General features: G+C 50.0%; 1 protein-coding gene across 3 annotated transcripts in view; it reads right to left on the bottom strand.

Moving 5' to 3' along the window:
- Window positions 1–12,060, bottom strand: part of SLC66A2 (solute carrier family 66 member 2) — a 51,919-nt gene that overhangs the window by 14,770 nt on the left and 25,089 nt on the right. For all 3 annotated transcript variants that reach the window (XM_010586678.3, XM_010586679.3, XM_023543714.2), the window contains one exon: window positions 1,651–1,867. In XM_010586678.3, coding sequence (XP_010584980.2) covers window positions 1,651–1,867 — 217 coding nt within the window. The remainder of the gene's footprint in view (window positions 1–1,650; window positions 1,868–12,060) is intronic.

Below are 12,060 nucleotides of genomic sequence, written 5' to 3'. Positions count from 1 at the left end.
AGGTAACTGCACAGGTCTCCCCGCTCTGCAGTGAGGCTGGCGGGGGGGGGGGTCACGGTCTTGACGATGCCTCTGCCTGGTCCCTCGTCATACCCCCAAAGGGGCTGTGACCACCAGTAACTCCTCCCCTCCACCCCATGTGTGGCCAGAGAGCCCCTGGGCGCCCAGCAGCATCTGGCACAAATGCCAAAGGAGGGTCCTTTACAAACCTGTACTCCTAGGAGGGCCAGAAGGATCCACCACTCAGGGGGCTCTGCACCTCGTCAGGCTGTTCCCTGGAATTCTCCCTGATCTTGCTCTCCTTGCACCCAGCCCGCCCAGAAGAGGGGGAGGAGAAGCCACAGGAGGAGAAGGGCTGAGGTCAGGATGGGGTCTGAGGGATGCTGCTCCCCCCATCAGCTGCGCCACTCAGCCAGCCCTTGTTCCAAAGACAAATGCTCACAGACCACTCCTGCCTGCTCCTCCGTCACAGCGTCACCTTCCAAGAGAAGCAGCTGAGCCTCTAGCTGGAAACACAAATACTGCCGGCAGTTTCTGCAGAGCAACATGGACCTCCAGTGGCCTGGAAGCTGCAGTAGGGAGAGGCTCTGCTTTGATGCCTCCCATATCGGATTGACAGCTGCCCAAGACAGGTCCCGCAGCCTGGGCTGTGATGCGTCAGACTCCCCAAGAATTAGATGATCGGCCACCTGCCTAAACTGTCAGATCCCCCACAAAGACCAGTGTCCCCCAGTGCTCTCCTATCTCTCAGTGCGAGCTAGAGCACCCACTCTTCCCTTCTTTAATAAACATTTGCTGAACTGTGTAATCTGCCAAACACTGCACCAGATTCTGGGGAGACAAATGGGGACATAGACCCCACCTCCAGTGGCTTGTTCAGTGGGTGAGGGGGGACAGACCCGTTAGGACGGTGCAGTCAGGGCCACCCAAGTGCTGCAGGCAGGAATTCCTGCACCCCAGCCACCTTCAAACCACCCAGGAGACCCCTGACAACACCCATCTGCACCCCACCCCTGGGGGCTAACTTGGAGGTGGGCAGGGAACCTATGTGTGCAAAAGGTGCCAGGGCTGCTGCGGCTCAGCAAGATTGGGGCTTGCAGGACGCAGGCAAGTGCCCACCCGGGGGCCGGGTGTTGGGAGGCATGGGGCAAGGCAGGCCTCTATCAGAGGGGAGGACCCTTTCCTCAAGAAGGTGTGTGGGCCACCAATGATGCGTGCCGGACAGCTTGAGGTGACCCGGGTGGGTCCAGCACTAACCCCAGCTCTAATGAGTGAGGACATTCAGGCCTGGGTGGGGCCAATGACTCCGCTACATGGCTTTGGGGTCTGTCTGGCACCAGCACTCCTGCATTTACAAGGATGACAGCCGTGCTCCCCGCATGCACCCCTCCTGTCTGGGGACACCAGTCTGCACAGGATGGGCACCCCTCCCTCTCTCCGCTCCATAGCCTCATCCTCTACCACCCTAAGGAGCTGCTCACAGGTGTGGAGGCTGTTACCTGTGTGTATGAGGATTTCGGCCCACAAGGCGATGCCCGTCATCCTAATGGGCCCACTCATAAGCCAGAGGGCCAGAGGTGAACTCCTCAGCAAGCTTGGAAACAAAGCAGCAGGTGCAAGGTGTGCCTCTGCAGCCGCACGCCGTCCTACCTCATCCCCTCAGTTGACCGGTGGCGGTGGTTGCGGCACAGCTGCGGCACGCCCAGCATGGCCTCAGTGAACACGGCCAGGAAGCCCAGAGTCTCCACAAAGAGGGCCGAGTCGATGCACAGGTAGGTGATGTAGCCCGCCACACCTGAGAAGGCCAGCACGCACTGCACGTAGTCCATGAAGCTGCTCCAGCGCCAGAAGTGGTGCAGGTCAAAGTCTAGGGCAAAGGGAAAGCATGAGGGTGGCCGCTGCCCTGCTGCACATGGGGACAGGCTCAGCACAGCGTGACTCAGTTCACAGGTGCGGGAGCCCCAGCAGGGCACCAACTCACAGGCCCTGGGGCCTCACCGCCCTGCTGAAAGCCCAGTCGCCCACCTTTGAGCTGCTGGCCTCAGGTCGAGTCCCCCTGTGTCCCATGTCTGCAGTGGAAAGGGAAGTACTAGGATGGCCTTGAGGGTTAAGTGAGTTCAGCTCAGAGTAAGAGCACAATTAACGTATATAGTTATCATCACTACCCACACTCGATTCTCGTTATTCACGGCAGTGATGGTCTATAAAGTCCCGCCAACGCCAAACCAGCCCTGTTGTGTGGTGGGTGACCACTCTGGACATGTCTGTGAATGACTGTGGAAGCACCACAAGCATTGATTTTCAGGCCACAAGTAAATTTTAGTGAGTAGGTGACTTTGCAAATACAGAATCTGTGGATAATGAGAACCGACTGAGGTTAGTTGCTGTAACAACAGAGTTTGCTCCACAGATGCATTCCATAGGAACCGAATTTGTAAGAGCTCACCCAAATCAGTAAATTAAACAAGGCTCATAGAAGGTACCAGAGCAGAGATGGGCAGAGAAGAGCCTGAAGCAGGAGGGCCAGACGGTGGACCTGGAGGGGAGAGGGGCACCTGGCAGAGTGCAGTGGAGGGGTGGGGCAGCCCTGGCAGAGGGAAAGGCTGCCCAGTGGCTGCAGCATGGACACAGGCAAGAGGTCCCAGAGCAACAGGTGAGGGCTGGAGGCAGTCTGCTACACACAGAAATGCCTGCCCCCCTCACCCCGAGGTGTGCCACCTTAGTCCGCTCCTGCATCCTAGGTGACACAGCCACTAGTTCTGGGGGCATCAGTGAGCAGCTGAGGCAGTGAGAAGTTGGCTGGGGAGCATGGCTTGCAGGTTCCAGGGTCAGGCAGGGTAGCACAGGCGTCACCACGGAAATGGTAGGGAGTGGCCTGAGTGCCTCACAGAGGTGGCCCCAGCTGCAGCACCAAGGTCAGCCTGGGGACCTGGGGCCCAGGGCATGGACAGGAAGCCGGGGACACAGAAAACTAGGGTTGCATGCAGATGAAGGACATGCGGGGGAGGGGAGTCCAAAGGGATGCAGGGCACAGGGGTGTCTCATAGGGACACGGGACATGGGGGAGAGTCCAAAAGGAACACAAGACATGGTGAGGAAAGGGGAGTCCAAGAAGGACAAAGCACATGGGGGTCCAGGAGGGATGCAGGAGGTGGGGGGTAGGGATGCAGTGTCCAGCTGGCATTTGGGAAACTGAGTCTGAAGTCAATTCTAGCTTCTAGGTTCTCCAGGAGGGAGGAAGCTGGCAAATGACTACCAGGAAAATGCTCGCAGGAAAGACAGAGTCTGAGTGTGCAGGAAGTTCAGTGACACGAGACATGTTGGAACAGCTCCTGCCCTTAGAGAGCCCACAATCAAGCTGAAGGGAGGAAACCTAGTGGGAACACGACACAAAACAATTAAAGCTCAAAGAACAAGGTAACAGCAAGTGCCCTGGGGTACAAGGGGCAGGAGGGATAGCATCAGAGACTGAGAGGTGGCGTGTCGCGGACCAAACCGTGAGCAAGATGTCCAAAGGGCTGGACCACACAGCCCGGCAGAACTGTAGCAGAAGCCACAACCTGAGTTTAAATTTTCTAGGAGGCAAATTTTGAGAAGGAAGAAACCAGATTGATGTTGATAATATATTTCATCTAACCCAACACATCTATGATATTATTATTCCAACAAGGAACCAATGCAAAAGCCATAATATTTTAATTTTTTTTTTTTTGTCCTGATCCCTTAGCTCCCCGTTGCCAAGCTCAAGGGGTTTTTTAGGATTCACTATCCTCAAATCTGAACACACTAGGCCACTGAGACCTTCCTGCCCTCTGCACTGCTGCATGTCATTACATTGGCTCCTGGACTCACAGACAGCTCCAGACACTCAGACACTCTCATCACATGCTCTTCCAGGTTGCAGCCTGGCTGCGCCAACACCTTCATGACACATCTCAGCCCCACATCTCACAGCCATGGAGCAAACCATACACATGCAAGTCAGCATCAACGGTGAGGACATCACAGCTGACCGCTGTCACCAGAGGCTCAGAATGCTACTCAGCATAATTCAATTCTTCCCTCTAACTACTGCTTTTCTCCCTAAAGCACCTGTATGTGGTAATGGCACTGCAGACACAAAACCTCAGAGGCCTGATATACCAGATATACCAAGGAACTTGCTCAGGTCTGGTCCTGATGGCCAGGTGCCACATGCTCTGGACACAGACCATTCTCAGGAGCCACGTCCACCTCAGCAGAACCACATGAGTGAGGCTGAGGGCCCATGAGGGGCTGCAGGAGCTGCAGAGAGGAAGAGGCTAAGACTTCCACCCAGGGCCGCTAGAGACTAGGCTCCTCATGGAGCTCATGGGACCCCAACACCCCCCATGGTACTAGCACCACCATCTGACCAAAGGAGAGACCCATGCTCCATGGAGTCATGTACCCAAGCCAAATCCAGGCTCCTTAAGCCCAGTCCAGGGCCCAACTTCTTCCGGCACAGATTCATCCTCGGACACTACTTCTCTGAACCAGGTGCAGCTAACACCTTCAGATGGCCTCGCACACAATATCAGTAATGACAACAGCAGTTAACTCTTACTGAGTACCAACTACAGCACCAGATACAACTCTAGCTTCTTAAAAGTGAAAACTCACCTACTATCCCCAAATTCAACAATACAGATTCCATCATTGAGGCCCTCAATAGCCAGGGCAATATTGAAGAACAAGAATAAAATAGGAGGCCTCACACTCCCCGATATCAAAACATATTATAAAGCCACTGTAATTGAAACAGCTTGGTATTGGTTCAGTGACACACACATAGACCAGTGGAATAGAGTTCAGAACCCAGAAATAAATCCATCCATTTATGGACAAAGGATTTTCAACAATGGGTCAAAGTCCATTCAACATAGAACAGTCTCTTTAATAAAGTGCTTTCCACACACAGAAAAACACAACAGAACCCATACCTCACACCATACACAAAAATTAACTCAAAATGGATCAAAGACCTGAATGTTAAACGTAAAACTATAAAGTTCCTAGGAGAAAACTATGAGACCTATTTTTTTTAAATAGGCTAATATAACTACAAATGTACAAATAGCAGAAGACAAGTTAGATCATTGAGACCTCATAGAAATTAAGTACTTATGCTCATCAAAAGGCTTTACCAAATGAGTAAAAAGGCAACCTACAGACTGGAAAAAAAAATCTTCAGCAACAACATATCCGAGAAGGGTCTGCGGTGTGGTAGATTGGTTTTGTGTGCCCTTTCTCACCATGGTCTTGTAACTCTCACCCAGGTGATTGGGTGGGACTGTGCAGATAGGGTAATTGTAGCCCACGAAGGGGATTGGTCAGTTTTGCCATCCAATTGGGCATGAAATAAGCCACCCCAGAGGCAGGAAAGAGAGAATCCCACTACCGCCAGGGAAGAAAAGCCAGGACCTGATGCGCTTTGGACCCAGGATTCCTGTGCTGGGAGGCTCCTCGGACCAGGAGACAGAAAGAGAGTGAGCTATAACCCTGAAGATGGTGAGAAGCAGTGGCAGGAGAGACTCAGCAGCAGACAGAGTGGTGGGCTTCCTGGCCCATGGACAGAGAAAGCTGAGTGTCTTTGAGCAGAGGCCTAAAGCCAGGGAGAGGCATGTCTGTGAAAGGCTGGGAAAAAGCTGTCCTGATGGAAAAACTGTATCCTTGAGTGTTCCTGAGCCTGGATTGTAACCCATTACTTCCCTAATAAACCCCATAACTGTGAGTACAGCCTGTGAGTTCTCTGTGGCCACTGCATGAATTATCGAACCCAGCATAGAAGTAGAGAGTGCCATGGGAGTGACAGCTGATGTCAGAATTGATAAAGGCGGTGGAGAGAGGAGGCATGTCTGACCTCTGCCTCATAGGAATCAGCCTTGAGCTGTTGATCTTGATTCTCCTTCCCCTTGGGAAGGTAGAGGAGGTCAGACACCACCCCCATGCCATTTTTACAGGGTCTAATCTCTAAAATATATAGAAAACCTCAACAACTCAACCACAAAAAAACAAACAACTCATTAGATTTCATCATTATCTCCCTGTGAGATAGGAAACTTAGAAACAAAAAAGTCACATAATTTGGTCACAGTTACATAGTTAGGAAAAGATGGAACCAAACAAATGTTTTGAATGAATAAATAAAGGTTGTTTTCTTCAAAGGTCCTGGAGGATGTCTCTCTCTCTCTGTGTGTGTGTGTGTGTGTGTGTGTGTGTGTGTACTAGTAAAAAGCTAGTATCAGGAATAAAAGGACTCAACACTGATTTGACAAACATTCCCATGTGCAGAAACACTTTGCTGGGTGTCAGAGAACAACACAGATTACAAGCTCCCTGACTTACAAGGACAACCAGTGCAGGGTGATTTGCAGCCATACTTTAAAGATAAGGATGAAGTTCACTATGAGAACAGGAAGGGGCGAGATTATTCTGTCTCGAAGGAGGTGAGATCTGAGCTGAGTCCACGAAGGAAGGACAGATAATAATCAATACTCTCTCCCAGAAGTCTGTTCCCTGCCTGTTACAGGAAGCACAGTAGTCTCTCTTTCAGGATTTGGGTTTATCATTGTTTCTGAACCAGTAGAAACATGTTTCAGCACCAGGGACAGCACCACCAAAATGACATATTGGTGACTCACCAAAGGCAAATCAGTCCTCATGAATGTTGTAAGGACATTTATTGCATGCCTGGGAGAAGAAAAGAAAACAAATGTGTTTTACAGTCAAGGGGAATGAGAGGCTGTTGATGATCCTGGTGTGTGTTTCCAAGGCAATGGTGGACTGATGGTTCGGTGTAATGTCCTCGGTCTCCCAGTGTGGCCATTCATCCCTGTCTATGGCCTTTAACAAGTGAATGAATGTCCAACTCCATCTCAGCCTGCTAGTTCATGCCAGCTAGTCCCATGCCTCATCACTGAAGTCAAGGTAACAGGTCTTCCTCTAAAACGGGCCCTGGGAAACTTAGCAACACACTCTACACAACCACCAGTCACACACTGACCACCATGGACTATGGAGAAGCTTAGTAACGCAATCTACACAGCCTCTATTCGTGTACTGACCACAGATGGACTGTTGGAGGAGAGCTCCAAAGAGCAGCAGGGGAACAGCAGGGATCCGCAGGTGAGCAAAAGGACAAGTGGAGGGCAAGACTCACTCTGGAGAGTAGGTTTGATGTGAGGAGCAGAACGGCCTGATTTTCTCTGCTGCCCAGGGAAAGCCCAACTAGCAGCAGCCCTAATCCAGAGTGAAGGAAGCAAAAGGAATCATTCATCCAAGTCAGCACTGCTTCTGGGAAGAAGGTTAAACATCCATTTTTTATCAGGAAGTGGTGGGAACTCTCCCAAAATCAAAGTTCTCAGACATCAGCCAAGGGCCAACCTTGCAAGCAGATCTTTCTAAGGATAACTGTCTCAGGCCTGCTCTGTTAACACTTTTCTGCACAACTGTCACCATGTCAATTCTCCCCTAAGTAACCTATAGATTCAAGACAATCCCAAACAAAATCCCAGTAGACTTCATTGTAGAAATTGACAAACTGATTCTAAAATTCATATAGAAATGTAAAGACCTAAAAGAGCCAAAATAAGTATGAAAAGGAAGAACAAAGTTGGAGGACTGTCACTACCTGGTTTCAAGACTTATAAAGCTATAGTAATCAAGACAGTATGGTAGGTCTTGGCATACAGATAGATAAATAAATCAATGCAACAGAACAGAGTCCAGAAATAGACTCACACAAGGATAACTGATTTTCAACAAAGATTCAAAGGCAATTCAGTGGAAAAAGATAGTCTTTTCAACAAAGGATGGTACACCAGCTGGATACCCATACTCAAAAAACAATGAACTTGGATCCATACCTCACACTATAAACAAAAATTAACTCAAAATGGGTCACAGTCCTAAATGTAAAACTACTAAGAGAAAACCTTTGTGATTCCGGATTAAGCAAAAATTTCTTAGACATGATACCAAAAGAATGATCCAAAAACAAACTGATAAACTAGATTTCATCAAAAGTAAAAACTACTGCTTTTCAAAAATATTATCAAGAGAATGAAGAGACACACCACAGACTGGGAGAAAATATTTGCCGATCATATATCCATAAGGGGTTTGTATCCAGAATATGTAAAAAACTCTTACAACTCAGTAATAAAAATACAAATAACATAATTTAAAAATCGGCAGAAAGATTTGGACAAGTCACCAAAGAAGATAAAAAGGACAAAAAATAAACATATGAAAAGGTGTTCATTAGTCATTAGTGAAATGCAAATTAAGACCACAATGACATACTGCCACACACCTATTGAAATGGCTAAAAATAAAAAGCTGTCCATACAAAGTGTTGATGAGGATGTGGAGCAACTGGAACTCTCACACAAGGCAGTGGGAATGCAAAATGGAAAAACCACTTTGAAAAATGGTTTGGCAGTTTTCTTAAAAAGTTAAACATACACTTACCATATGATCCAGGCAGTCCACTCCTAGGTATTTACCCAAGAGAAAAGAAAGTACATGTTCATATAAAGACTTGTGCACAAATGTTCACAGCAGCGTTATTTGTAATAGCCAAAAACTGGCAACAACCCAGATGTCCATCAACCAGTAACTAAACAAAAAATGGTGGTAGCTCCATATAATGCAATACTACCCAGTGGTAAAAAGGAATGGACTATTGATACACACCACACCATGAACAAATCTCAAAATAATCACACTGAGTGAGAGAAGCCAGACAAAACAGAGTACATACTGTATGATTCCATCTATATAAAATTCTAGTAAATGCAAAATGCAAATGAATGTAGAGTGACAGAAAGCAGATTAGGGGTGCCTGGGTGGGAAAGGGTGGTTAGGGATTACAAAGAGGCACGAGGAAACTTCTGGGGGTGACAGATATGTTCATTACCTTAATCTGGGTGACAGTTTCATGATGGTATACATACGTCAAAACTTACCAAATAATACACTTTAAATAGGTACAGTTTATTATACGCCAATTATGTCTCAATAAAGCAGTTAGAGGCGAAAAAAAAACACCTGAACTGCCTGGAGCTGGGAAGCAGGCCCCTGCCCTGCCTGTCAGGCTCATTCAGCGCTGACTACCGATGAAGTAGAGAAAGTAGTGCTCCAGTTCCTCACCAAGTCATCCTCCTAGTGCAAGTCCAAGTTCCCAGAGCTGCGTCTGAGGTTTGAACATGGTAGCAGTACTGCCTGATGCTTTGTTGAAAGGTGAGTTCACTCCACATGGAGCCTGCTCCCTTTGAGACCCAGCCTCTCTTCTCCAGTTCCTGAAAATGATCTGAAGAGAAGTTCTGATCCCCATTCTGCTTAGAAGATTTAACTCTCAAACCACTTGCTGACATTCTTACTGGCCCTCTTTCAAACCTAACACCCTTTATGAGGAAATGTCTCAAACTAGACCGTGCTCTATCAGGACAACAATCACTCCCTGCTTTGTTCAGGACATCACGTGCAACTTGTTCATTCTTCCTCATTCAATAAATATTTCTTTGGCGTCTGCTGAGTATCAAGCCCGTTTTTAAGCACTTGCTCCGTGCCAGGCCTGTTTTGACACTTTATATGTATTAGCTCATTTAATTATCACTGGAGGTTAAAAACTGATCCAGTCCCACAGTGTGCTGGTGCTGGAGCTGGGATTTGAACCCAGAGCCCAGAGTTTAACCCACTCTGCCCTAGCATCACATTATAAGTTCTAAAGTTTGCTGCCTTCCCATTACCCATGGGTCTCTTAGAATAGAAGGATGGGCACACACTTCCTCTAGGTCCTCTGGTCAGAGGCTCACAGCTTCTACAGGTTCCACACGCTAGGGATCCCCAAGTTTTCTGTGAGGAGAAACTACTTTTCCATCTCCTGAGTCTTAGAGCTTCAAGGTGGTTACGTGGGAGGAGGCCCCACTTCCCAGCACCACCTCCTCCTCCTTGCTGGGAAGGCAGGACGCCCCTTGGGAGGACATAGGAGTCTCAGCCAAGATGCTTTGAGATGCTGCATTTCAGGGTCTGTGGAGACACTCACTGCTCTCGCTAGCTTCGATCTTCTGCCACTGACTAGGAACAGCTGGTCTCTGAAGACCCAGCAGGGTGGTCAGAAGAAGCAGCATTTGACCTAGGCAGATATTAAGACTGACATCCCCCCACCCACTGCAGCTGTCTCTGAGCACTGGAGCAGAGGACAGAGAAGAAAGTCAATGCAACAGAACAGAGTCCAGAAATGAACCCACACATAACGGACAACTCACTTTTGGCAAAGATGCAAAAGCAGATCAGTGGAGAAGAGAGGCAGGAGCAAACACAGCCAGGCGGCTTTCTGCACCCAGCCCACCAGGCAGAACGGGACAGCAGAAAGCACACTGACCCACTCCTGCCCTCTGCCCTTCCTGCACCAGCCCACAGCTGCGCTATTAGCTCCTCCTGAACCCGACCCAACAGGAAATTCTCAAAGATGCACCTCTGGCTGGTGACTTGTCTGCAGGGAGGGAATATCTCAAATGCAGAAGGAGAGGGAGTGTTTGCAGACCCGAGCCCCGTGTCCCCCAGCCAGAGAACCCCAGACACCCGGCATACGGACGGGCTGGCGAGCAGCACTGTGAAGCCAGGCAGCCCAAAACCAAACACGGCATGTCCTTGCCTGGACCCTGCTGAGTGTGAGCACTTAACATTTACCACACTAACGACCTAGCAGTCTCCTTCTGTAAATCAAGGTTAGGTTTTCCATAAATTCACAAGCTGTGGCCTCAGGGGTTAAAAGATCCAGGACCTTCCCCAGGCAGTCCTCTGGATCTAAGTTGTGTCCGTGAATTCCCAGATTAATACCCCCCACAACAGAGGAATGTCCCATCGACGTTTCTCACTGGCTCAGTAAAAGAAATTAGCTAATGGGTGAGGATCCAGCTCCCACTCCATTACTAAAAATCAGCATGAGATTTCTAAACTTGGCTGGTAATCTTACCCAAGAATGTGGGACAAGCCTATTCTAGAGTTCTGCGTTAAAATTTTTTTTTAAAAGACCAAGGTTTAAGGAACCCTGGAAATTACCCCATATGTCGCACATGTATCACAATAGTGAAAGCAGCTCCACTTGTCACCTGCTCAAGCTTCGTGCGCACAGGACACTTTACGAGCATTGACCATCACTGCACTCGAATGGAGAGGCCTGATGCCCTACTTCCCAGCAGTGCAGTAGGCCCTGGGGGGCGGAGAGGGGTCGGAATACCCCAAAGACTCTCCCCAGACCTGACCAGCTTTTCTCCTCTAGAGCAGGAAAAAGAACGAGGCCGGAGCAGGAGTTCCTGGCCCCCATTGCTGAGACCCTGGTGGTGGGGTCGCGCAGCGCTTCCGCCAAGCTCACAGCGCCCCCGTGTGGCGAGTCCGCGCCCTGCACGCAGTCTCTCCCCTCCCTCAGCAGGGGAGAGCTACCACCGGGGCCGCCGAACCCACCTCCCTATGGGGCCCTCCGCGGCCCTTCGACGTGTCCCCTGCTCATAGGGCAACCTCCGCCCGCCCCAGCCGGAGCTGCCAGGACTTTGGCCCCGTGGGAACACACGAAAGACCCTCCGAAGACCCTTTGCAACCCCCGGGAAAGCTCATCTGCTCCCCGGAAAAGACTCAGAGAAGCAGTGCTGTGACCCCGCTGGCCATCTCCAGCCCCCATCCCGTGCACCTCCCCTCTCGCCCCCCCCACCTCCGCCTCCCAGAGGCCCAAACACCAGGGACGTGCGTGAATGTGCAGGGTGCAGAGATGGCAGCCGCCAGGGGCCCGGCTAGGATGCGGTTCTCAGTGTGCTGTGACCGCAATGACAGGCTAGAGGCCCGTTTTGTAAGGAGGGTCCCCTCCTACAGAAGGTGAGGAGGAACGCGCTCTCACCTGGAGCCCCGAGGCACCCAGTTATCCCACAACCAACCTGCGGCCCCGGCACCGCTAGGGGGCGCTGAAAGTGGGCGGGAGGGGCCCTTCCTTCATCAGGTTATAGGCCCTGTCGGCCACCCAAACCCACATCCAAATTTGTG

The sequence above is a fragment of the Loxodonta africana genome, chromosome 11, assembly GCF_030014295.1.
Source record: "Loxodonta africana isolate mLoxAfr1 chromosome 11, mLoxAfr1.hap2, whole genome shotgun sequence".
In the NCBI taxonomy this organism is placed as follows: domain Eukaryota; kingdom Metazoa; phylum Chordata; class Mammalia; order Proboscidea; family Elephantidae; genus Loxodonta; species Loxodonta africana.
Note: the sequence above shows the minus strand (reverse complement) of the source record. Positions and strands in the feature narration are given on the sequence as shown.